Source organism: Triplophysa dalaica, chromosome 21, assembly GCF_015846415.1.
Source record: "Triplophysa dalaica isolate WHDGS20190420 chromosome 21, ASM1584641v1, whole genome shotgun sequence".
Classification (NCBI taxonomy): Eukaryota; Metazoa; Chordata; class Actinopteri; order Cypriniformes; family Nemacheilidae; genus Triplophysa; species Triplophysa dalaica.
The window spans coordinates 5,506,449-5,533,534 of record NC_079562.1 but is presented as its reverse complement, the minus strand read 5'-3'; the positions used below and the strand labels follow the sequence as shown (position 1 = coordinate 5,533,534).

The 27,086-nt window shown below is 40.2% G+C and overlaps 3 protein-coding genes across 17 annotated transcripts in view; 2 read left to right on the top strand and 1 right to left on the bottom strand.

The window, feature by feature from the left end:
• cacna1ab (calcium channel, voltage-dependent, P/Q type, alpha 1A subunit, b) overlaps positions 1-15,275 on the top strand; it is a 103,292-nt gene extending 88,017 nt beyond the window's left edge. For 8 of the 15 annotated variants that reach the window (XM_056734604.1, XM_056734598.1, XM_056734603.1 and 5 more), the window contains 7 exons: positions 765-871; positions 1,380-1,521; positions 3,108-3,227; positions 4,990-5,007; positions 7,755-7,977; positions 8,063-8,298; positions 8,983-15,275. In XM_056734604.1, the coding sequence (XP_056590582.1) occupies positions 765-871; positions 1,380-1,521; positions 3,108-3,227; positions 4,990-5,007; positions 7,755-7,977; positions 8,063-8,298; positions 8,983-9,636 (1,500 nt within the window). In that variant the 3' untranslated portion in view covers positions 9,637-15,275. The remainder of the gene's footprint in view (positions 1-764; positions 872-1,379; positions 1,522-3,107; positions 3,228-4,989; positions 5,008-7,754; positions 7,978-8,062; positions 8,299-8,982) is intronic. The other 7 variants (XM_056734602.1, XM_056734601.1, XM_056734609.1 and 4 more) reach the window with 4 other exon arrangements.
• A 2,212-nt stretch (positions 15,276-17,487) lies between these two features.
• ier2b (immediate early response 2b) lies at positions 17,488-18,579 on the bottom strand. The gene has a single exon (XM_056735036.1). It carries the CDS (start codon positions 18,486-18,488, stop codon positions 17,979-17,981), a length of 510 nt encoding a protein of 169 aa, XP_056591014.1. The 5' UTR covers positions 18,489-18,579; the 3' UTR covers positions 17,488-17,978.
• A 2,798-nt stretch (positions 18,580-21,377) lies between these two features.
• LOC130410061 (syntaxin-10) lies at positions 21,378-26,104 on the top strand. Its single transcript, XM_056734457.1, has 7 exons — positions 21,378-21,471; positions 21,981-22,150; positions 22,313-22,407; positions 22,503-22,667; positions 22,911-23,017; positions 23,879-23,973; positions 24,395-26,104. The coding sequence occupies exons 1-7, from the start codon at positions 21,437-21,439 to the stop codon at positions 24,469-24,471; spliced, it is 744 nt and encodes a 247-aa protein (XP_056590435.1). The 5' UTR covers positions 21,378-21,436; the 3' UTR covers positions 24,472-26,104.
• The last annotated feature ends 982 nt before the right edge of the window (positions 26,105-27,086 follow it).

Here is a 27,086-nt window from a genome sequence, read left to right as displayed (position 1 = left end):
TATATTTCACACAACAAGGTCTGATAAAAGGTTTTAATACTCTGTGAATTTGTGAATCAGTACACTCATACAAAACCTTAACATAGAATTTGGCACAAAATCCGTTTGGAATTGGATTGTGACTCCCTGAATCAAAATCAAATGAAATATTCCCACCACCAGTGTATTATACACCATATACTTTTGTATTATTTCAAGTTTCCTGCTCTGTCTCTCCCTGTCCTGTTTTCTCTCATCTTCCTCCATTTGTTTATTGGTCAGGTTGATTTTTCAGTGTGACTAACATGGAATTTTCTCTCCTTATGTGTGGACATTTGCCAATATGTTCATTAATAGATGTTGAGGGGCTGTTGTTGGTGTAATATGTGGGCTACCTCGGTCTCTGAGTATTGGATTTCCAGTGGTGTTGGGTTCTTGTTTAAGTTACACCCAGCCACTCGAGTCCATCAGAACCTGTAGTTCTTAACCCCGAATCTCAGATCTTCACTGTAGCATGCCCATATTGTTACTACCACCCATGTTTTCTGGTGGGTTGGATGGAAATGCCTTGAGCCATCAGAACCTAGACAGCATTGTCCCAACGGAAGACTCCATTCTGGTTGATGAGGGCACAGAAGGATTCCATTTCCCATGATGCCCTCTAGGGGACCTCTGCTGTCTGGTACCCCCACCACCTGTATAATGCACGGTGGCTTGTGTGTGTTACCCCATATCCCATGAGTGTGTCTGATCCCAGCTGCAGGCCATGTTCGTATCTCACACAGAACCGAACGCCATTAATGTTTCAGCGCATGGAGCCGTCTCCGATCCAGGAAGGGGGGCAGGGGTTGAACGGCCTCCCCGAGTTACCGCAGGAACCTGTCAACAGCCTGTGAGTATAACAGCAGAATTCCTAAAGGTTTTTTATGCCAGCCATGGTTTAGTGACCTTTTATCTTAATCTGTCTGAAGGATATGTGGAAAAGACCAAAAGCGTGTGATATGGATGCTGGACACTTTTGTATAGGTATAGCTTACCCAAAAATTACCCAAACCCAGAAATGGTAAATCTCCAAAAAGCACATACAACATTTTATCCAAATAAGTACAGATATTAAAGTTAAAAACATTAAAAAACTTAAAATCTCATAGTTTCTTGCATGTCTCATGGTGAAACATGCTTATAACTAGCTTGAACTAGTCATAAGATACCAAAGAACCAATGAGATTTGAGATGATTTAAACCAGCATAGACATTCATGTTGATCTAAGCAGTTTTTTTCAGCAGTTTCTGTGCTTTTGTAACATTTTTTACTGGGCAAAAGTAATTCTGTACGTACAAAATTGTATACTTGCAAGTAAAAAAAAATAGCTAGACTCCAAAATATCTCTTTGCTTCAGACCTCCAGAGGGCGGAATAACTGAGAGCCAGTCATGGGTGACATCACGTGCCCAGGAAATGTTTCAGAAGCCTGTCCCGGAAAACTGGAACCCAGACAGACCTTATACTGACGATCACCACCACAGCCGCAACAATCCACAGGTAATACCTGAGACTCCGATGCAAGATCAGAAGAGCGTTAGCAAAGCTCTGGTTCTACACAATGTCTTCCCTAAGGAGCCCATTTCTTAGTTCTGACTTTGAGCAGGTATTGATATGCTTCCTCAGTACCCATCAAACACCTGTGACTGTATCGGCACAATCTGTTTCTTCTCTCAGCATTTGGTTTTTCAAGAACTGTGTGCTTCAATGTCTTCCCTTTTTGCAGAGTTCCAACACGCCTTTCATTCATAACGTCACATTTTCTACCTCTTCTGTCCCTCTCAGTCTGTAGCTCACCTCTTTTCTCTAATGAGTTGATTCCTTGAAATTCACTCCCCATTCGAGATCATTATTGTAGACTGATTCACCTCTGCCAGACTGCAGGGGTGTTTCACTGCTTGCCTGCTTTCTCACTGTCTGCTGGATCGTACCAAACCCCCTCCAGACTCTCATCTCTCCTTCAGTCTAACTGTTCTCTGTAGCTCAAGAGTCATCGGACCCTAATGTTTCACTTCACTAGTCACTCATCAGAAGCATCTTGTTGTAGTATGAAGTATAGAGGAGGCTGAATTGACAGCTAAGGTTTATTGAGCATGTTATCAAGTCATTAAACCAGTGGAGGACAATCAGAACTAACAAAATTGTGCATTGTGTCTCAGATGAACCTAGACTCAGAAAGGTGCTCCAAACGGTTCTTCGATGACATAGAAGAAGCTTTAACATCTGAAAAATCTTTCTGTTTCATAAAAGGTTCTTTGTGGTGAAAAAGGTTCTTCAGATTATAAAAATTAAGAAAGAATTTATTCTTTAAAGAACCTTTGACTGAATTGTTCTTTGTGGAACCAAAAATGGTTCTTCCATGCCATCACTGTGCACCTTTAGTTTTAAGAGTGTATAGTCACCTATGACCAAACCTTGTTGCTTAAATACTATCTATCTATGTGTACACAAAGGTGCTTAAAAGGTTCTTCACAGCGATGCCATAGAAGAACAATTTGTGGTTCCACAAAACAAAAAAAAAAGTGTTTTAAATTACCACCTCTTTCTTACCATTTTAGAAAAACATTTGCCCACAAAGAACATTTCGGACACTTTTCTTGGTATGTTAAAGGTTCTTTATGGAACCATTTGGACCAAAAAGGTTCTTCTATGGCATCATGAACCACCTTTATTTTAAAGAGTGTACACAAAATGGGTTACATAAAAAAATATAATTTGTTGTTAATAACAAATCCAAATCTGAAAAACATAAGCAGAGGCCAAAAACTCAAAAATTTCTCAGAATTTGTAAGAAGCACGTCATTATGAACATGTGATCCTGGCTCTGAAAACCCAGCTAAATTTTAAATTTGCACCTCTTGATATGAATACACTATACTGTGAGTCCTTTTGTGAGACTGGTGTGCACTTTTTGTTAATTTGACTCTCAGACACATTGGCTCGATAAAGTGTACATGAGACCTGTGTGTTTTACATTGTCCTCTAATTGGTTTAAACTCTTGTTGGTCCACTATCAAACCGGATAGAGCTGTAGGCCGGTAAAGCAGGCATCAGCCCGGCCCACATGCTGTTGCTCTGTTTTGCAGACGGTAGAAATGAGAGAGATTGGGCCTGTTGGGGACGGTTACTCGGACACTGAGCCCTATCACCCAATGGAAGGGCATGGCCGGACCATCTCCATGCCACGCCTCTCAGCAGACAACCAAGTGAGCACCATCATCCTTCCATCAAACCCTCCATCCACCCATTTTGTTCTTCCACTTTTTATCTGTTATCATGCCTTACCCAACATATGGTCAGTTATCCAACTAACAGCCTTTGACTGCTTCGGTTTGAGGAGCCAAACTGCAGTTTGGTGTGCTGCCATGCTAACACGTAAATGCTAGCATGTATTTGTCAAGAGTCAAAGGGCACATGGATAAGTGTCTCACACCTAGATGATCACATACCTGCATGGCTGTGTTTGTTTGTGAGAGAGAGAGAGAGAGAGTTCCCACATCCATCATTATCCTCGCTTTTAGGAAAACCTTGGTGTGTCTGGAGTGTTCTGTTGCCAGTGCTTGATTTGAGGTAGTGATTTTTGGATAAGAAAGTGGATAAACAAATGTGACTAGACTTATTAAATACAATATAAGGGTACACACATATACAGCCGTGGCAAACTAGTCGAAAATTATTTTCGTTTTTTCTAAATGTACTATTTATATGTATATGTTTAAGTAAATTTATCATTTTTTCAGTCTGTTTCAGTCTGTATACTAATGACGACATTTCTCTTAAATTCCAAATGAAAATATTTTTTACTGCATTTATTTACAGAAAATTGAAATAAAATATCAAATATTATACTGTTTGCAGATCTTGAATACTGCAAAGAACACAAAACTTATGTTTTTACATGAATTTTAGGATCAGTTCAAAAATGAATATATGATGAAATTGCCTAATTTATTCACAACTTTCATGCATCTTTGCATTCTCTCAGTCTTTCACATTGCTGTTGGATACTGTCTTCATTTTTTCTGTAGCGGTATATTTGAAACCAGGCTCTAAGTCTAATTATTAAATCACCATTTGACGTAAATCATACAAAATTAATTATTATTAGAAAAAGCAAAAATGAAGCCCCACACCTAAAAAAAGCAGATAGAACGTATGAATTAGATCGTATGACTTCCTACGAATTGGCCTCCACAAATTTGCAAAATGTTATCTAATGTAATGATTGAACATTTCTCTGTCGTCAATGACAGAAATGCTCCAATAAGCTATATTTGAATATATTTCATAAAATTTATAAAAAAGGGAATATGCCATGATAGGTCCTGTTTCCGTTATTTCACTCTGGATTACTGGGTTAGGGTTATTTAACACTCCTTCATGGTAAAATCACTTACAATAAAATGCATTAATGAGCCACAAAATAATATGTTACGTTATTGGCTCTTTACTGTAAGAGATTTAATCAAACTGAACCTTGGAAAAAAACTGAACCGCTGCCACAAATCAATCTCTGCGTGCAGTACCACACTCAACAAACATACACAAGCATGAAACTCTCATGAAATGCAATCAACACTCAAGAAACAGATGCATTTCTAAACCCAGTAAGCCCCAATGCATACAAACGTTTTCATAAACACACACCACATCTCACCCTGACATAAACCTCATGATCTCTTGGTTGAGTACCTGTTGGAGATGTGTCTGGTTTGAACATTTTGTCTGATTGTCAAGGTGGAATTTTAAATACTTATGAAGAAGCAGAAGTATGTGTGCGTGTGTGTGTGTGGTGAGGTACACAAATGAAGTGTTATCTCACCGGTTGTGTTTGTCTGTGTACTAACCAGGTCGAGTGAGGGTCTGTATCACAGTGGACAGATTGTTTTAGCGTTGTGTAAATGTGTACTGTAGATCTGCTTGTTGTTTCTATGACTCACTCTTGTTTAACACTGCTCTGCCCCACAGAGTTTGCGTTCTGCTGCGGTAAGTGTGTTAGTGTGCTTCCTATCTCCCTCTACACTCGCTCAATTTTTCTCTTTTTTTCTCTTTCTCCTCCCCCCGACCCCCTCCTGTCAATGCCTGTGTGTTTCTATGCTGTCTCTTAATTCAAATGGGGATCACAATCTCCCTCCTTCTCTCTCTCTCTCTCTCCCTCTCTCTTGCAATCTCTCCCTATCTCCCAACTCTTTCGCTTTGATTTAATTTCTCTTTTTGTTTTGGTCTCTTCCCAATTCCTTCGTTTCTGTCGTTTTCGATATGCACTTCCCGGAACCCTGTCTTGTTGTGGAACACTTATCCTTAACTTTCCATCACTTCCTGTGTTTCCTTTCATGTTTTGACAATCACTCTTAAATGTAATCTGATGATGTTGATCTGTCATCTCGTATACATTATTGTTGTATACATATTTATGACAATTGTGCCTCATGGTTTGCTCTCACCCTCCTTCCATTTTCATCTTTCCTGTTTTTTGTAATCTCGCTTATTTCCTCTTCTGTCTTTTTCTGTTTCTTCTTTTTTAATCTCTCTCCTGATAACTTTCTGTTATCTTTGTTTCACACTCATCTTTGTATTCTTTACCCACTCAATCGATCCCTTTCTGTTTTACATCTTTGTCTATTTTCTTTGCATTTTTCTCGATGGTCTTTATTTTACTCCAAACTCTTACGTTGCCCTCTTTCCATTTTTCCCTCTCGCTTCCTCTTCCCTTTTCCTTCCTTTCTTCACACACATTTTCTCTGCTGTGCTCTGTGTGTCGTCTCTGTGATCTCATGCGTGTGTCCTGTTCTGCGCACCATCTGTCTGCTGTTCAACAGCGACGGAGACACAGGCCGCGAGGAAGTAACCTCAGTGTATGTATCGTCTATGGCTTTCCAGCCTCTCCTCCTCTCTCTCTCTCTCTCTCTCTCTCCCCCTTTCTTTCTCTCATGCTCTCCCCTGTTTTTTTTCTTCAGTTTGTCTTTTTCAGCAGTCCATGTCTTTCTATAAGTCTCAATGTCTCACTGTGCAAGTCTCGATGTCTCACTGAGCTCTTCATTTCAGATCATGTTTCTGTATTCTTTCCTTGTATTCCTTCCTTTGTATGTTCTGTTCATCTCCCTCTCTCTCTCTCTCTCTCTCTCACTCCCTTTCTCTCTCCCTCTCTCTCTCTTTTTAGATTTCTTGCTGTCCACTTATGCAGCCCAGTATCCATGTTTATGTGTGTGCTCATTTGCCTGTATCTTGTCTCGGTGTTGGTCGTGTGGATGGCTTTTTGCTGACTCGTAGCTCTAGTTGCAAACTGAAAAACCTGCGGCTAGTATCGGTCATGTTGTTGGCATGTCCCAATAAAGCGCATGGCATCAACCAGTGATGTGCGAGTGTGACTATATATCTGAGGAGCAAGTGAGGGTTATTTTCATGTTCAGATCAGTCTTCCCAAGCGATTCTTAAGTACATGACTGTCTCAGAGTATGTGCATGGACTCATGGTTGGATTTGGTTCTGTGTACTCAGCTTTGGCAGAGAAGGCAAATAAACAACGAGTACGGTTCTGCTTGTAATAGAAAATTCAGCATTGCATGCAAGGCATGCTCTATGTATCGCTCTATCTGTCTGTCGGTCATGTATCTATGTTTGACTGTCTGTCTTTCTATCTGTCTGTCTCCGTCTCCTCTCTCTCTCTCTCTCTCTCTCTCTCTCTCTCTATCTCTGTCTCTCTCTATCTCTGTCTCTCGCTATCTCTCTCTCTCTCTCTCTCTGTCTCTCTCTCTCTCTCTCTCTCTCTCTCTCTGTCTCTCTCTATCTCTGTCTGTCTATCTGTCTGTCTGTCTATCTATCTATCTATCTATCTATCTATCTATCTATCTATCTATCTATCTATCTATCTATCTATCTATCTATCTATCTATCTATCTATCTGTCTGTCTGTCTGTCTGTATGTCTGTCTGTCTGTCTGTCTGTCTGTCTGTCTGTTTGTCTGTCATTCAGTCAGTCATGTATCTGTCTGTCTGTCTTTCCGTTTGTCTATCTGTGTATTTTTATCTTTTTATCTTTGTCTACCTGTCTGTCAATCTATCTGTATCTCTATCTATCTGCATTCAGTCTGTTGTGTATCTGTCCGTCTTTCGTGTGTTTGATGTGTCTGTCAGTCAAGTATCGGTCTGTCTCTCTGTCTTTCCACCTGTCTCTCTATATTTATGTCTTTCATTCTGCCTGTCTGTCTTTCAATCCGTGTCTGTCTGTTTACACTCTCAAACAAGATGTGTTAATTATTAACACATTGCTTGTGTTATGCTATTTAAAACATCATGTGTCATTTTGTGTTGATCACGTTTTGATTAAATAAAAAGGGACAATACAACTAACAGAAATGACACATCTTGTGTTGTGTTTTTAACACATCCATTTTAGAGTCTGTTTGGGTGTCTGTCTGTCCAGATCTCCATCTATCTATATCATCAAATATCCATCTCTCTGTGTATTACTCTTAAGAGCTTTGTCACTTTTCCTTTCGATCTCTATTTCTGTCCTTGTTGAGCATGACAGATACATCTATGACTTGGTTTTTGCTGTGCGTGTGGAATGGATTGAGTGTTAAGCTGATGACACCTAAATTGTACCAGTTAGACAAACATGCAATCTTAACGCTTCATGTGATAAAGTCGTTCTATAATGAAGCATGTCAATGTAACCCTCTGTCTTTCCCCCTTCTTTCTTCTGTTCCTCCTGCTGTCTTTTCTTTTCTTGTAGACCATCACTGATACAAGTCCAATGCACCGTTCCACATCCTCACTGGTCCACGGACGTTCAGGTCGGGGCGTAAGATTGGACGATTACTCTTTGGAGAGAGTGGTGTCAGAGGAGGGCCACCGGCACGGTCCAAGAAGAAGAGATCGCGATCGAGACCGGGACAGAGATCGCAGTCATCGCACTTCGGAGAGATCACTCGCTCGCTACACAGATGCAGATACAGGTCACACAACGCGCATAGAAAGTCCAAACACTCGCAACACGTCTCATGGCATCTTATCTCACGTTTCTATCTTTGTGATTGTCAGGTCTTGGCACGGATCTCAGCACCACTACGCAATCAGGTGACCTTCCACCTAAAGAAAGAGAACGAGAGCGGGGGCGAGCGAAAGACCGCCGCCACCACCACCATCATCATCATCACCACCACAGCTCGATGGATAAAGACCGTTACGGTCACGATCGCGACTACCATCGTCATGCTCACGACAGATCTGATCGCCACTGGTCTCGCTCGCCGAGTGAGGGGGGAGGGCACAGACAGGTGGGGCACACACACATACACTGAAGCGACATTTTCATTTTGTTATACAAACTGAATCTTGAAAATGTTTAATTTCGAATTTAAAAGGAATGAAAAATAACCCTGATTTTTCTTTTTTACCGCAGTATTAAACCAATTTTTGTTTTGTCACCTTCTAAGTCACATTTTGAACATACTCTCGTGCAGTCTTTATTTAGTTCACACTGCACGTGTCTGTAGGTGAGATGTTTAGACCATCTTTTTGTAGTATTATTCCGTAAGGATCCTGAGGGATGAATGGGTCTATGTATCTGCTGCACACAGGTGTCGGCCCATGCAGGAAGACTGTAACCAGACAGCATCTGCTCACCTGTGACTTTATACTGACTGCTTACTGAAATCAGTTTCTCTTTTTGTGTTATTCTTTTGTTTATCTTCTTTTATCACCGTTTCTGTCCATTTTTCTCGATGTGACTTGTGGCTTCTATGTGTCTGCTGTTTTGCCCCATTGCCGGTTTGTTCCTTTACGGTTTTATTGATGTTGTTGTTTCCACACACCTTCTCTCTCCCCTCTCCCTCTCCTTCTCTCTCTCTCTCTCTCTCTCTCTCCTCATCTTCCACCTCTTGCCGGTGTGTGCTGTTCTCTTTTGTTTGACGTTAATTTTGTGGTGTTTTTTTATTTGCCTTGTTTTAATTTTCATGTAGGGCAGTAGTTCCGTGAGCGGAAGCCCCGTTCCTTCGACGTCGGGGACCAGCACCCCCCGGCGTGGCCGTCGCCAGCTGCCCCAGACCCCGTCTACACCGCGCCCTCACGTCACCTACTCCCCCGCTGTCCGCAAGCCCCCGTACGGCTCCCCGGGACAGGGTCGACTCCGCTCCCCATCTCCAAGACACTTCTCTCCGCCAGGTCACGAACCGCCCTACAACCGACCGCCCTCCCGCCACGCCTCGCCCCATCACGGGTCGCCCAGGTCTCCCCGACACGCGTCCCCTCGCTCTCCCAGGCACGCTTCGCCCAGATCCCCGCCTCACGGCCGCTGGGGCCCGCCACCGGACAGCGTGGAGGGCGATGCACCGTTCTACGACCGGGACTATGAATACGAACGCCACAACGACCCGCCTGCCTATGAGCAGAGTTTATCGCAGGGCAACCCTCATTCACACCCTCGCTCGCCAAGGACTGCTCGTCAAGGGCCTCCCGCTCACCCGCGCCGTATGCCTAATGGCTACCGCTCCTCCTCGCCCTCCCCGCACCGCCGCGGCCCCCACCCAGGTCCACAACGGCCGTCACATGGCCGTGGGCCCCGGAAGGGGTTGCACGAACCCTATAGCGAGACGGACGAGGATGATTGGTGTTAGCGCAAAGGGTGATCAGGAGGGGGCGCCGCTCACCGTAAGCCAACTCGACATGTTTATGCATAGCAGCAGGGAGAGGGGGAGTGGGGGGGATAGAGGACAGTACAAACACACTTATCATCACATGGATAAATGGATGTGTGTGTGATACTGTGAGACTCTTAACAATGGAGCAGCACAGACAAATCAAATTCTGAAGGGTTTAACTACAGCTCCCCTGCTTCCTCTCTCTCTCTCTCTATTGCTGTCTCCTGCTCTCTGGACTGCATTTCCCACAATGCTCAGCATGCAAGGGAATGTTTATGGGAGTAAATTAGAGATTTAGTGGGGTGGAGCAGATCGTTGGTTTATAGATGGACTAAACTGCTTTAAAAATCAGTGTTGCTATGTTTGAAGGCTCCCCCCGGACTGTACAAGACCAAGCGGTTTTTGCTGATGGAAATAAAGAGGAAACGTAATAACCTCCTCTCTTAATCAAAATATGGAATTTTGAAAATAAAGCCAGAATCCCTCTTTTGTCCTTACATCTATGCCTCTCGAAAAAAGACCCAAAAATGGACGCAAAGGAAAGACTTAAAAGAAAAAGCAAGTGCTCTTGTACATGAGAGCTCTACCTACTGCAAAACCAGCCACATGTGCTGGCTGATATCGATGAGTTTTATCATCTCTGTTTACTGTTACCAACTCAAGATGCTGAGTAACCTCATCACCTGGGGGAGGGGTTTACCGTAAAGAGGCGTGGCATATGAAAGGACCCAGTGCAGGCAAGAGGGGACGGGTGGGGTGGTCAAACCCCGCCCAAAAACTGCCACTCAGTCCTGACAAGGTGGAAAAGAAGGAAACGGCTGATGAGGGAGGGATGGACTTTTTCCTCTTCAGAATGTCTTCGATTGATTAATTCTTCTTTTCGAACATTTGGAGCTTGGTTATTCTGTTGCATTTGCTCAGCTTTCTTTGATATTTTTGGACTCAAATCTGATGGAAACTTGCATGATTGATTTAAAAAAAATCTATATATATATATCAGACAGAAGATTTACTGTGGGAATGGGGGGGGGTGATAGCTCTCTTTTTTTCCGTTAAGTTGGAGGATGTTCTTTCTCTCGTTTTCTCCCTGTTGCTCTTGCCTTGTCTGTAGATCTTTATGTGCAGATGGAGTATATAGACAGCAGATGTAGAAAGATGGAGACGTAAATCTGAAGATGTTTTCTAGGTTCCGTCCATCTGAGGATCCCAGATAATGCTCTGCACTGTTTATTATTACCTTGGATTGCACTACAAAGAGCCCTAATCGCGGCTCTGTCGGCCATGGCTGCAAACAGAGAGAGAACCAGGGGGAGAGAAACTCTTCATCTTTCTAAAGGCTTCATTTACTATTGTCAATAACAATAGACTTAAAATGATGAAAAACCTTAATGCAATTGATGACGATGACGGTGATGCTGACATGTGACTTTGTTGTCTTGTTTTGGGGAGTTTTGTCTCTTGTGGCCATCTTGTTTCTAACTCTTCTTTATTTTTCGGTTCTGTTCAGCACTGGTTGAAGTCTAAAAGGGTGCATCCTGAAGTTTACTTAATTGTAACCTCAGTTTTGTAGAATACTCAAAAGCTCAAAAGCTCCTGAATGTTTAAAGAGGAGAGTCGGGCCACATCCTTGGACAGTTTTTGCGTCGATGTTACATAAAGACGAAAAGGAACTGAAAATCAGGGTTCATTTCATATTTATTTTTCAACAGTTAAAGATCTAGACAAGAGCAGTTTTATTGAGGGTCAGTTATTACACCCTGAATTATAATTTCACAGCTGTAGAGTTAGTGCAAGATAAACTTTTGGGTGATGAATGTCGTTTACTCTTTGTCCACTTAGCGGTGCTGTTGCGCAGCTTTACCCAGACTACGGACAAACAGTCCAGCATGAAGTAGGGCAGAACTGTCCCGAAAGGTCATGTAGCAGGTTACAATACGTCTGTCAAAGCTCGTGTTTGTCTTCTGACAGTCGTTTTTTTTTTCAAGTTTGACCTGAAATTTAGTAAAGTGACTGGAAATGTTTTTTCGCCCCTGCCTTCCTGTTCCCTACCATGGGCAACTTGTATGTCTTTGGCTGCCTGCTCAATCTGAGACCCTCTTCCCTTTTCTGCTCAGGATACGACAGCCAAACGTATATCTCACAGGGGTGTAGAGGTGCGGCGTATTCAGCCATCCCTACTGTCCAACTGATAAAACCATCTCAAAAAATTTCAATAGACTTTCATTCATTAATCTCCCATTACAGGTTTTTCGTGCATGTGTAGAACGCAAAATGTAATGGACTTAATGGACCTAAAGGGAATTTGAATCATGTTGTCTCCTATGAGAAATATAATTTATATGAAATAATTTATAATTTATATAAGAGTGTACCATTAAAAATGAGCGTAGAGGATTTGATCTTAAAAGTCTTCGAGAAACATCTGAGGTTGTGTTGAGATCCTTGACTTTTTGTAGACACGTGGGAGATTCCCATCATCTTTTACGTAAAAAAAACATGAGGAGCAGCACTTGCTCTCTATTTGTTCTCCAATTGAGACACAATTGAGAAGTGTTAATGACAAAAAAATGACAACTTTTAGTAGATTTGACACAAAGCGATCTCATTCTGCACATCATCTGGTCAGTTGGACAGTCCTGTTTTTTTCTCATGTTTTTTTATTGTTATTTTGTTCAAGAAACCCCAGCCAAGGGGTCCTGAATTTTACACCTTTTATAAAAAAATATTTTGAGGAAGTAGACCGCTGTTTTGTTATCTGGGTGTCTATGTTTGGCCCACATTTATTCACAGCTGGTCCCCGGTTAGCCCCAGGTTTGATGCCCATGGGTCCAGATGAACCTGCAGAGCCACAGTGCCTTCTGTTCTGGTGTCGCACACTACCCTTCCCCTGCCTCTCGTACCCCCGTCCCCCCTCTCTCTCTCTCTCTCTCTCTCAATGTGATGGACTCAGTCACACTACGCCTTAACAAGTCCCCATGTCTGCGCTGTCTGCTGGGCTTTTTAAAGACAGGGAGGCACGGTTATATGATGGGGTGAGATCCCAGTTACTCTAAGAGTAATGAAGGGAAATGACAACCAAGTTTTGTCAGGGTGTCCATCTTGGCTCTCTTTCTCTCTTAGCTATGCTTCCTCGAGCAGCCATCGTCGATTCGTCTCACCCTGCTTGTTCAGAGAGCTGCATCGAATATCGAAGGGGTCGTTCTACTTTCTCAGGTCTTTAGCAAAAGGACAGGAAGGCTTACTTTTGTCAGGCATGAACGTTAGTGCATGGTTAAGATTCTCCCCATTTAGAAGTTCTCTTGGTCTTGTATTCTTTCGCCCGAAACACTTGATGCCGAACTGCAGAAAATGTCCTCGATAGATTAAGATTTTATTTATAAAAGGCTATTTTTAGGAGGTGCACCATTCTTTGGCTCTGCTTGTTCATCAGTTTCGGTTCTGACCCTCTTTTGCTCTTTACATCATTTTTGTGTCACATCTTCATTTTCCGTGTCAACAGAAAATCGTTTTCTGTTCGCGGCACTATTTCGAGCGAACCATCTCAGATACACAACACATTTGCGCGAGCACGTGTTGTTTCCTTTCGTTTTGGAGAAACAACCTGTGTTTTTGTTTGTTTTACTCAAAATAAGGGCTTTCCTACAACGGTTGAGTGCTGCCAAAATAAGTCACCCTCTATGTAGCTACACCACTTCCCTTGGTCTCCCTTTGTACAGAACAGAACTACATGTGTGTGCATGCTAATGTGCGAGGGGAACTGGAGAATTGGGAGGGGGGTGATGGGAAATGTAGTTTTTTTTCTGTACGTATGAGAGCAAGAATATGAGGCACAGGCATTGTGCATGCCAAAAAAAAGTTGTTTGAAAAATCAGAAATGGATACAAATCGTCATTATGTAATGTGCACTGAGTATTTTAGTGCTGGGTTTGCCAATCCATTTCTGCTCAGCATCCACCATAGCACATTTCATTATCGCCTTCCCATGTGATCCTCATCCAAGATCGGATCCAATGGAGTCACCGCCATTTTTTCATGTAGCAGAAGATCGGAAGGGTTGGGTTCATCGGCGTGACAGTGGGCAATGTCCTCTGCAAAAGTATGTGTGCGTGTGTCTGCGAACTGACTAGAAGGCAAGTTGTTAAATAGTGCCTTACAACGAACAGTCCAAGATTTTCCATCGAAGTTATACGACCACAGATACGAAGCCATGGCAAAGCAAAGAGGGTCAGCTGTCTCATCATCATCCTGTTTGTACCTCAGTCCAATTGTCTAACCATGTTTGTCCACTGTCTTTCTGACGTTTTTGGGACTAACATATCTCTATTTCTCTTCTGTAAACTCTTGTATATCTCATTCATAAACTTCCTGCAGCAGCCTGTGTGTCCATCCTCTTTTCTTAAGCATTGCCATGTTTCTTTTTGTTTATGTCTCATCCAAGCCCTGTTGTTCTTTGTGCATGTCAAGAAACACATTTATTCAAACACGTGTTCTTTAGGGAAAGATTTATCAGATTTATTTAACAAAGTTGTCTTATATTGAAATGAACAGATAAAAAGTATTATTTTCATATTATAATATAATAAATGATTTTGGTTTCATAAAAAAAAATATATTCATTCAAACATGAAAGTATCACACTTCAATTGCCATTGACAGAAATGAGGTTAAATCTAGCAATTTAACAAAATACTAAAAACAATTGACGGAATGTGAATCGAGTCCTGTTCAGGAAGTGGATCTCGAGACAGGAAGTGGCTTTCACGGTCGTCAGCAAAACTGCGCCACTCGTTTGTGTCAGGGGAAATGAGTTTGTGTGAATGTGCGAGAGTGTGCAGCCACTGTCACCATGACACCCGTATACCCGTCCCACCTTTGAATTACCCATCATTCCACCCACCATCCACACACTACTGACCTGAACCATTTAGAAGCAAAAGAGGACGTTTAAAGAGAAAAAAAATGACCATGAAATAGAGAGGTATTTAATTACTGATTTGCATGTGCAATGTGCATGCCACTATGTGGGTTAACAAGTCAACTTCAGGAATTATAAAACATAAAAAGAAATATAAAGAAAAGAGTATATATATAAATATATATATATATATGTATAAATATAGATAGATGTTTTTATGAGCAATGTGTTACTTTTTTCTTCTATTTTTAAAAACGGAAAAGACAAAAAAGACCACCAAGAGGAAAAAATATACACAAGATATGACATGGTTGATGAATAAAAATCATAGAATGTTCGTTTGTTTCTATTGCCAACTGTTCTCTTGAATTGTGGGTAAGGTGAGCTCACAACATGCTGTGGAAATGTACTACAAAAAATTGTAAAAGTTGAAAAGATATCTAGTAGCTCTCGGTTATGAGAAACTGCACATCAATCTGATTTAAATAAGAAATGCAAAACCCTTTTGCTGATGTTGAGCTGTGAAAGAGGCTGCCTGAACCTGGTGATGTTACACATTTATTCTGGCTATGAAAAATCCCCCTTTTTCTCTCTCTTCCTCTAACTCTGTCTCTCTGCTATTTCTACCAGTGCATTTTGTAATTGCGAACAGAACTCTTCCTAAAGAACCTGAATAAAAAACAGAGAGAATGCATTCTAACTGCGCTTACAATCTCTTGATTTCTGAATCACTGTATTGTGTGTGTGAATGTGTCTCTGATTTTATGCAACACTTTGGAGAACATTTGTACACAGTACGTCGCTTGCGAACACGTTCAAATAAACTGAAAAGAATTGAATCGTGTTTCAGGTGGGGGAATTCACACCACACATGCACAGCTGTTCAGGAAGTGATAATAGCGGTGTGATTAAGCATCTGAGCCGTTAACCCAATTGGTGAATGTTAAATCTGAGGTAAAGGTGCATCTAAACACGGCTATGAGGCAATCTCCACAATGGGACTAAATACAAGGCCACTTGAGAATGAAATTTGTTTCTTATCAACAGAAGAAGCTCTACATTTTCAGGAGTTATTGATTGCTTTATTTTCTATTAGTTTGATTACTGTGACACTGCCTGGGATTTACACAAAATGATCCTGAGGTAAAGAACATTCTATTAAATACATATTACATTTCTTTAATATTGACTGAGTTAGTCAATGCCAAAGGTTAAAATGAATAGTTGAAATTAAACTTCAATGCTCATTTAAAAAAATGAGGTTATCACAGAATGAAATTTATGAATGAATATTGGTTTCTAGATGTTGCAAAATAATATTTCCTGCATATAAAAGACAAAACATATAGTGTTGTTTTTCTAGTTTATGTTAGAAAGCGAAAAGCTAAAGAACAATTGTTACGCTGCATGTTATTATAAAATACAGACATGAAGTTCAGTTTTTACATTTTAAAAATAGTCCTTTCATACACCTGCATAACAGCTTTTGTATATTTGAAAGTGTAATATCCCACTCCTCCACTTTTGTCTGTTTAGTTACATAGGTGGTAGACCCACAACCGGACCACCAGAAAGGAAGTGGGCCTGTATCTGACACCAGGTTTAGGTTACACTGTGCACACAACGCATACGTGGCAGGTTCAGGTTTCTATAATTAACCTGAATATCAGTTTCAGTGATTATTCACCCTGGGTAATAATCTTACTGCAGCGGAGGATTCTGTCATGAATATCCACCTGAAAATATGCCACCTATGCAAAAACACCTACCCACCCATGTACATCAAAACAGTGAGTCATTTTTACTCATGCTTGTCATTTAATAAACCCCATTCACAGTTTCACTTGCTTTGGTGTCACATTTAGAAAGCCAAAAACACTCTACCGCCTCTTATGTGCAAATTTTAGCAATGATTTATACTGACCCCACAAATGTATGATAGGCCTACGTTACCTAAATGTTTATTTGCGTTTTTTAATCACACTACCTAATATATTACATTTACATTTATGCATTTGGCAGACGCTTCTATCCAAAGCGACTTATATTGCATTATCCTATACATTTATACTTAGGTATGTGCAATCCCCTTGGATCGAACCCACTGAGCTACAGGAAAGCTAAATAAAACATTAAGATGATACAAAACTACAGAAACTACAAGATGCGGTTGATTCAGATGCTTTCAATTCTTTAAAACTCGCACCATTCAAGCTCTAAGCATGGGGAAAGAATATCTCAAAAGTCAAAATAAAAGAAAACATTACTATTGTTTTCTTGTTAATATTATATACATGTATTTCTTGCTGATTATTTTCAAGACTCAAGGTTTAAAAATATCATCGAGATACATTTCATATGTTTGAAATGCACATCCCTCTACTATTATATTGGCTACAGAATGAACCACAGACCAAGACACAACATTATGATTAAAATTCATGGCGGAGCCCTTGAGTTTATGTCTTCCATGAATTATTTTACACTGTGCTCAGATCTAAATGCAATGCTGCTTTGAGAAGTTTGATTTTACGGTCTGACTCTGGCCAACGCATTTGTGCTTTTAAGGGAACGGTGATCTGCATGATTCAACGGCATGTTCAGACAAGTCTTGCTGACTAATGAAGGGAAATTACACACATACTCTTAAATCACCACACACATAAGGAGGTCACAGAGGATGAGCTAGTTATCTGTGAATGATAAGTATTACAAAGACGATGATAAATAGCTGAGTAAGCCACAGCACACATTAGTAATGTGACCTTACGAAAAGGCATTGTTTTCTCCCATATTTCCACTTTAAATCTAGTTGTAGGTCTTAAGAAGGTATAGGTCTTTGAATGAAAGTTTGGGAATCCATGTGGCATGCATATTAATAACTTTGTTAAAATCACATCAAAACAACAAGATGATTTTAAAATATGTTTATTTGCCAACAAACAGCTTCAGTCCATTGTGTTCATTTTAGAATGATCAATTCATCACAACACACGTCTGTGCAACTAAACAGAGCAATGGAGAACTTTAACACATGTTTGCAAAGATCACATCACAATTTTTTACTTTAAAACATAAAAAAGATGCGAGTTAGAGTTCATAGGTTTCATTAGAGTTCATAAACTGAAGGAGAAGACATGTCTCTCCTAACCACAGTTTCAACTCAAAGGTGAGTCAACAGCTGCCGTAAGAGTCACCAGGAGCTCCGGTGAGCGGTCGACGGTTCCTCTGTTCTTTATCCCCGCGCGTCTTGCGCGCTCCTCGGTCACACGGCGAGCTGTGCCACGCTGATACCGGAGCGCCGTGCTCCGTCCGGACTGGCATTACCGGTTGATCTGAACAACCAGTTTGTCCAGAAAAATCCCACCAAGGGACATCATGTATAATCCGAAGCGCGTCTTGTTCAACACGCCACGACGGCTCTATTTGTCGGGAACGCTGTCAGCGTTTCAGTTTGGCGACAGCTGTTTCCATTATTCGGTTTTAAAACCTCTTGCCTCTCCTCGTCTGTGTCCATTCTTGCCTTCTTCGGAGGCAAAAAGTCAGGCTCGACTGCCGTCTTACAACGGCGCTTCCTGGATTTCGAGTCATGGTTCTCTTTGTCCTCTTCCAAATTGTCTTTGGGTTCACGAGTGTTCACCTCCTTCAGAGAGTCGTTGACAGTGTCTTGATCTTCAGTGTCCTTGACAGTGTCATGATATTTAGTGTCCATGGGTTCCTCCGGGGCGCACGGAACGACCTGTTCCTGCTCCGATTCTCGGAGCAGTACGGCGGCGTGGTAGATGTCCCGGGCGGCCCTCATGGTCATGGAGAGAAGGAGACTCCGGTGGAGTCTCAATCCCCCGCACTGGGTCCTTGACGAATACAGTTTACTAATGGACAGAGCCATAATTCTCCTGGCCTCTGTGTCCATGGTTGTTTGACGTTTACAGTATGTCGAAATAACTCGGTTGTTTGATCTCGCTTTGCATTCAATGAATGCCTCTATTCGGTAAAACTTTTCTCAGGGAGAGGTTTTTATGTCAGCCCGGGTGACGTAACGAGTTTCCATTCCTCCGGGTGTAGACACGCCCCTCCCATCTTGTCCACGTACGTCAGAATACCACAGCGCTTGTAAAATATCTTGACAACATATGTCACCGTGGCTCTGTTTTTTACTAAAGTATCTTGACAGCATATCGTTTGACAGACAGCACAGTTAACACTGATGACCAGTATCTCAAATAATCATTATTTATTAATCTCTTGTAATTGCGGATACGGCTGAATAACAGCTTACATGAAGTATTCATTAAGCATAGAGGGAATTGGAAAAAGTGAGCACGTGCATCCTCACTTTAGTCATTGGATTTACTTTTGATATTTTATTTAGTTTTGACTTTTTTGTTTAATTTATTTGTTGTTATTTGGTTGTGTATTGGTTGGAATTCACCAACAGTTCTTTAAATCGATACCACCATTGTTTATTTAATTACGCACCGGCAGCCTAATATCTCTACCCATAATTCTCTAAAAACGTGTCAGCCGACCTCCATTGTTTACAGTTACTTGGAAGATTTTTTTTTTTTATTTTTGCTCGACGTCAACCGATACCCATATATGGAACATCCGCCTGGTCTCCGGAGGGCGAGCAGTGGAAAAGCCGTGACGCGCCAGCAGCTGGCAGTAATCGTGTCGTCACCGCAGCACCATATTTGGACTTGTCACCGGTCCAACATCACCTCCCATTCTGCTCACTAGGAAGCAAAGCGATTGAGGTCAGATGGCAGCTGCCACTCAGTGCAAATACATAACATCTATAAATAGAAATGGGAAATCTCGTGGTACCTGGTGCTTGGTTGAAATGTGAAGCTTTTCCTTGAGGCTTTATTGTGTTGAGCTTAAAGTAATGCAGAATGAGCGAGAAAGAGAAGAATACAATGTACATTGTGATTTATTGGTTATGGTAGCATGGATATTATGTTTTGTGAGTTTTAAACAAAGAAGCAAGGCGGACATATTTTACATTTACAGTGCAAACATGTTTTGTAGTCAATGACTAACCATGAGAATTGTCAAGTTACTGCTTGTGAAAATAGCTTCCTCATTACTGTAACCACATGCCATGTGATAAAGCCTTCAGTTAGATCCAGCTCTGTGTTTGTTGAGCTGTGATCGTACACACTCGCGTATGACTTAGATGTTATATTCATGCAAGACCTCTCAGATCAAATGGTGTTAACAAAAATAAATACTACTTCCATTCAATTCAGTTTTCAATATTACACTGTTTTAATGAGGACAGTTTGATAAAGTGTTCCTTACATGCATAGCCACAACCTCGCGAACACACCCTGCAGGAAAGGGGAGGAGGGGTTGCATGTTCAGGTTTGGCTATACTGTGTGTGAACAGGAAACAGAGAGTGTGGGGAGAGAGGAAGACAGGAGACAGGAAGGAAAGCATGACTGTCAAAGGTGGGGGTGGAAGAATAGAGTTAATGAAGGAAAGAGAGAGGCGACTAGACGACAGGATCTCAACCCTATAGCCGCAAAAAAGGCTCATGGGAATCCATTAATTTAGCACACTCCTTTGTAATTTTCACAGACACGGTCAGTTACCAACTTGAGCTTTGTGCAAATCTAGGACAGTTACGTAAGAACATTTATTTTAATGATTTAAGATTTATGTAAATCTTGTTAGTGAGTCAGGGATGAGAGAATGTTTTGTTCATACAATTATTATTTTATAACTGAGATAATCCCAAGAACTGAGTTTATCTGGCTGCAAATTTAAAGATTCCCATTATGACAGATAACACACAGTTACTCAAAACCGATTGCACCGATTTTGCACCTCACATTGAGATTTAGTTATTTACCAAAAAACGAAGAGAAATGATTTCAGAGGATTCAGGTTTGTGGTTTACTAATGGCAATATCAGGAAAAGTTTTATGTGTTATAGCTTCACCTGTAGTTAAAGGAATAGTTGACCCCAAAACAAAAATTCTGTCATCCTTTACTCACCTTTGTGTTGTTTCTTTGTTCTGATGAACACAGAGAAAGATATTTGAAAGAATGCTTAAAACCAAACACAAATCCATTGACTACCATAGTAGGAAAATCTACTTTACTTTGTATATATATATATATATATATATAGAAGATATTTTGAAGAATGTAGGAAAGCAAACAATTCAAGGCACACTTTCAACTACCAGTGTAATTTTTCCTTCTATGGTAGTCAATGGGGTTCAAGAACTGTTTGGTTAAAAGCATTTGTCCAAATATAATTTGTTCTGTTCATCCAAATAAAGAAATGTATACAGGTTTGGAACAACGAGATGGTAAGTAATTTATGACAGAATTTCACTATCCCTTTAACTACATGAAACTCCGATGGGGTTTTGAAATTGCTCTTCAAATTCAATATTTACTAATACACATATACAGTTATATATACAGTCATTTTTCTCTTGCAAAAAAACATTTTATTTAACTACATATGAAGAGTTTGGGTCCAAAATGAGATAACTCCGTTCATCAAAAACACATGTTTTTTATCGTGCATTCCAATTCATATCAATCAAACTGCAGTTGGTAACTGTTGGTAGCCATAATAACAAAAAAGGCTAACTAACACGTTAAAACGCAATAAAAACATAATGAAAAAGTTATTTTTGAAATAACTCATTTTGGAACCAAACTCTTCATATATATATATATATGTATATATATAACTATTTTGAAATACGCATACTTAAACCTTTCAATATAAAGACTAGAATTTAAAGACTTTTATTTTGAAAGCGTACGCTTACAGACTTTTAACATAGTATGCCTTGCCTTTAACTTCACGTAGCTCCCGCAACCGAGGGGCTAATATGTCGATGGAAGATCCTTTTTTCGTAGTTAAAGGGTAAGCAAAATGTTCTTTCTTTGCTCCACATCGATGTCTGTCTTCACCGTTTTCTACCAGAGAGATGTATGTTCTGTAAGTTAGTCACAGTAAGATACGGGTTTGTGAAGCTCTACCATCACTACATGTATATCCAGTTTAATGTCACACTATGAGTGTTCTCATGTTATTTTAACACCATTACTCTGTAAACGTGTACCCTTTACATGAATAAAACGGTTTCTGGTGTTAAATCGAGCATGGAGGTTTTGTTGACAGGTTGTTTTTCTTGAGAATAAACACTGATTTGTGTCCAGCAGTTTGCTGATGTTTCTTTTACTGTACAAATAGATGAGATGTGTTGTAAAAAAACACATGTCAGATACATGCATGTATGTACATTCTTGCAATGCATTTTCATTCTTTCACTGTAACAGTTATTGGCATCTAGTTATTTACTATTGACAAACACATTTCATTGAACACAGTTCAAGTAAAGTGAGTTCACAGTGCACTGTTGTTTCTGGCAGTGAGGTGCAGAAGGCCCTGTCCAAAGCACAGGGGCTGTATGACCGCTGGGAGGAGCTTCTCCAGGATGAGACACCTGTCAGTCGAGATGAGTTGGACTGGAGCACCAATGAACTCCGTAACTGCCTGAGAGCCATCGATTGGGACTTAGAGGACTTGCATGAAACCATAAGTATCCTTTTAGATGAGGGAAGGAGAAAGAACGAAAGCAAAGATGAGTATCGAGGAATTGAAAGCATTTATAGAAAATGCACCAGTCAAAAGACATTGTTAGTGTAGACTCTCAGTATCTTTCTGTTGGCAGAATTGTTTTTATAATCCTTGACCCTATCAGGTATTGTGGAAGCAAACCCTGGAAAGTTCCGGTTAGGAGAGCATGAACTACAGGAGAGGAAAGACTTTGTGGAGCGAACGCGAAAATCTGTCGAGGTGTCAATCATGCACTTATTTGTACTCATTTTGCATTGTGTCTTTGTATTTTTGTGTGCACATGTATGCGTTTATGAACATGTATGTGTGTGTAGCTGATGAAGGATCAGCTCGCCAGCCCTTCGGCTGTGGCCCAGGCAGAGAGGAAGAACAAACAGGCTCTGCTGGGGGCCACAGCAAAAGATCGCCATGCCGGCCTGGAGCCCCATCTGGTGTCTGCAAACTCCAGATACATTCAGGAGCAACAGGAACAACAGCAGGTAAACACAGTGGTCAAAACATGTAACCGTTTAGACATTTAAATAAAAGTTGATAAATAAGGAAAAATGAATGTAATTCAGTTCAGTTTTAAAGGGATCTTTCTAAGTTAATTCCTATTATATTATATGCCTAACTTTTTAAATGAAACTCAGAATAATCACAGTGTAATAAGAAGCATCTTAGAGAGAAGTGTTCATAAATGTTAATAATAATAATACTCTCCTCATTTTCTGTCTGTGTAGCTTATCGTGCTGGACCAGGATGAGAAGTTGGAGTTGGTATCTGGCAGTATCCGTGTCCTAAAGGACATGTCCAACAGGATAGGAGACGAGCTGGATGAGCAGTCTGTGTAGGTCTAGAACACTTGAACAGTTGGTAGAGAACAATGCTAAAAAAACACTAAGGTCATGAGCTAACCCTAACCTTAGCTTACAAATATACACACGCGTTGTATGTTATTATTACACGGCTCGTTGCTTGATTCTGATTGGCCAGTCGCGACATTTGCAGGTTCGTTATTCCGTGATATTTTTTTTAACACACAATAACATATATACACGATCATTTATTGTATATTGTGTAAATGTATGTATATTGTGTAAAGTGTGTATATTGTGTAAATTGTGTATATTGCTGTTTATGTATATTGTACATTTTCAAATCTTGTTGCTTGTACTGCCATGGCCAAGAGTCCTGTACCTAAGAATGTCACCATCGGTACACTTGATGTGTACCTGATGTGTGACAATAAATAGATTTAGATTTTTGACCTGGATGCAGCAAATCATCTTGACAGTATAAATGTACAGTAAATGTCTTTTAATAACATATATGACATTATATTTACAAATGATTAAACCAAATTGCCTGTTTGTGACGTTTGAACGTCCTTCCTTGACTTAAATCCGAAAGTAAACGGCTTTTCTTTGCAGAAGAAAGATGATTTCGGTAAAAATGATCTAATAAAATATTTCAAATTCACATTTCACGTCCAGTTTTTTCTCATGTGGCAACTAGCCGTAATAAGCAGCATAATGTACAAGCAGCCAGCTGTTATTTCGAAGTAAGTCCGATCAGTTTTATACCTGATCACACGGACAGGGCTTATTTATGCGATAACAACCGACGCCCTGTACATTATCCCTTACTTATAAAGTTGTTAATGTTTACTATGTATATGTGTCTTTGATAATTTGTGTTTTTTTTCTAGTATGCTTGGTGAATTTAGTGAGGAAATGGACCAGACCGGTTCTAGAATGGACTCCGTGTTGAAGAAAATGGAGAAGGTTTCACACATGACCAGCAGTAAGTGTTCGTCTCTTTACTGTGTGTTTCTCATAGGACATTATCATTCAGTAGGACAGCAACTGAAAACATACTGATGTATGAGAAGTATTGTAATATCATAATACTTAAGCGTGTGGCATCTAAGTGTACGCAAAAATGTATTTGACTGAATGTTTTTTTAATCTCTGCATAAAAGTACAAATGATACGATTTTGTTGGGCTGCTCAAACCTTTTCCATCCGATTCACATTGTGTCACACAAGCAGGGAACTTTTTTACGTTGTTGCTACTTGGTCAGGTTTGGCAGCAATTGTCTTTTTAAGAAATGCCAGCCTGACAAAGCAGGCCCTCATTGCACCTTACATTTTCCAAGAAGGTTTGTACCTGTAGCACTCCTCTGTTATAAATACCCGTGGTTTGATGTGTTTGTTATCTGCAGGTCGGAGGCAGTGGTGTGCTATCGGAGTTCTTGTAATCATTCTGATTGTGGTTCTCATCCTGTTTTTCGCAATTTAAACCAGACTTTGTTCCAGTTTGGCCTTTCACATGCCAGAATCCTCCTGAGTCTGAAGAGGAAAACACCGATTTGTCCACGTTCGCTTCAGTTTTTCTTTGTGAGAAAGAGATCTGCTATTTTTATATTCCTCCTTTGCCTTTTGTTTTTATCTATAACCCAAATGTTTATTTCTGACCCCCGCTGTCACTTTGACTGCCTTGGATTCGACTCCAAAAGGTGCTGAGATGGAAGTTAATAGTTATATTTCTTCATTGTTTCATTATGGTACAAAGCTCAGTCGTGGTGAGGTGTTTGATATTGCCTTGTTTTATCTTCATGTGTTTTATTTTAGTTTTCAAATTGATAAGATCGTGATATGTATACCCTTCAAAGACACTTGCATTAGTGGTTGGTTTCCAAAACCAAAAGTGTAAGATATCAATACGCAGTTAAAGCACAATGTAACCCTATAAATCTGTAATAGTCACTGGAAGATATTTTATAAAAACCCTGTTCCTGTCAGTCTATGGAGTAATTCATACAGGAACATAATATTATATATAACAGTGGCTTAGAAGCTTATTCAGTTACATGGGTTAAAAGAGGTCAAGAGACATTTTGCACAGTTTGCCCTTCGTTCATTTATTTATCTTACATCTTTACTGCATCATCTTTGTAGTCTTAACAAATAACATCTTGCTGACATTTTTATAGTGGGAAAAGTCACCTAACTTGCCTGCACTTGAACTCTTGAATTTTTCTGGAAGTGCTGCATGCCGAAGCATTTAGAGTATTACCTGCTTTAAATTTTAGTTAAACGAGTAACTTCGTAAATTTGACTGTAAAGTTGGAAAGTTTTAACAGAGACATTCTTCAAAGCTTTCACTTCATGCTGCAGTGAAATTTCATACTCAAATCATTTTTTAAAAGAACACGCTGGTAGCCAAAGTTTTTAAGTAATCGCAGTCTAAAGCAGTGAGATACAATGTATGTTCTGGTTTTGACTGATATTAACCGTCTGAGCTCCTTACAAGCCCTACAATTATGACCATCATTTAACTGTTATTGACCTTCTGTCGTTGCCAGAGATTGGATGTTATAAAGTGCCCGTCTGTGGGCATGATATCGAGCATATTGTACTCATGTTCTTATGCCAATGAGTTGCTTCCAAATCAAAGTGTTAGGACACTATGTGTCTGTGGGTGAATGTACTTTGTTTAATATAAAGCCCGTGTTAAACCGTGTCTTATTTCAGTTGAATTCATACAAGATTTTAGTTTATTGTAAAATAACTAACCCTTAAAAACAATATAATCTACTTTGTAAGCCCTAATGATTGTCAATACCCACTGTCATTCAAAAAGTGGAACATTACTAAACTTTTTACCTCTTACCTCATATAGGGAGATTTGGTACGCATTTGATTTTAATGTGTAAAGCAATGACTGGTGTCATTTATGTGCTGCCAAAGTATGAATGATTGAATTCGAATTCCCTTGTCGTTTGTATTTGTATACGACTGTATTATATGAAATGTTTGCCGTTATATTGGCACCTTGGGAGTCCAGATGGGTAACTGAATAAACCATATGCATTTGACACACATTCCATTTTTTCCAGACGAATGATACATTAAAACAACCAATCAAAATGTTTCTTTGTTACAAACCGTTTTATTAAGATATTCCGATTTTATTTCCCCACGTTCCCATGTTTTTTACAGTAGTTAATGTGCAATTTTCTTTCTTGTTGGGTCACAGTTAAGGAATCCACAAAGTTATTGGCACTTGGAACACAGAGGAAACACGGGCATGTACTTAAGGATGGGGTGAAGGGTACAGAGGTTTTGACATCAGTAGACACTACTGCATTTATATCCAAAAAGCAGTTTTCAGGGGAATAACATCTCATGCTGTGAGTGCACATTTAACAATCAATAGTGTTTCTATGTTTAATGTACAGTATGTATATAGATATTTGCATTTACATGTGTATCTCCATAGATCTATAGTGGAAAAAAAATAGCTGCAGGGTCCCTGTGACCACACCAGAGACATGCTCTCCGTTGCCACGGTGATAAAGCTCCCCAGCCCCTGTTGAGGTATAAATCTACCACATTCCAAATCCTTAGCATCCGTGCAATTCACATCTATTAGTTGTTTAAAGATCGTGAGAAGTAGCACCATCAGCTCACAGAGTCTACCACATCACATCGTCTGTATCAGGGCCACTGGAGGTATGGCTCAAGGTGTAGGGAGGTAGATCCACACACCTACTTGTGTGTGTATGTGCATTGGTCTCTGGTGGGCAGGGACGAGCATTATATCAAGTTCGATATCTGTAAATCTTTGAGGTTGCCAGCAGCGCAGATGCGCACAGAACTGGGTAAACGTACTTTGAACGGCGAGCAGGAAAAGTAGAACGATGAAGGTCAAGTTGCATGATCGACATCTTATAAAAAGAATGACATTCCTGATTGAAAGTCCAGATTTAAAGAGGTACGTCTTTTTCAGAGGTCTTTAGGTTCTTTAGGTTCACATACCCTTCCATATACCCACAAGGATTGTATGTGAGGTTGCGTGAGCTTATCTCAAGAGAAATAAAAATAAAATGTAGAATTGTCGAAACAGCTAGT

What these genes read in the sequence shown, in the direction of transcription:
- ier2b (XM_056735036.1), bottom strand. Translation starts at nt 18,488, where the DNA reads ATGGACACAGAGGCCAGGAGAATTATGGCTCTGTCCATTAGTAAACTG.
- LOC130410061 (XM_056734457.1), top strand. Translation starts at nt 21,437, where the DNA reads ATGTCGATGGAAGATCCTTTTTTCGTAGTTAAAGG. An exon ending in CCTTTTTTCGTAGTTAAAGG is followed by an intron (nt 21,472 to 21,980) that starts GTAAGCAAAATG and finishes TGTTTCTGGCAG; the next exon opens with TGAGGTGCAGAAGGCCCTGT. An exon ending in GAACGCGAAAATCTGTCGAG is followed by an intron (nt 22,408 to 22,502) that starts GTGTCAATCATG and finishes ATGTGTGTGTAG; the next exon opens with CTGATGAAGGATCAGCTCGC.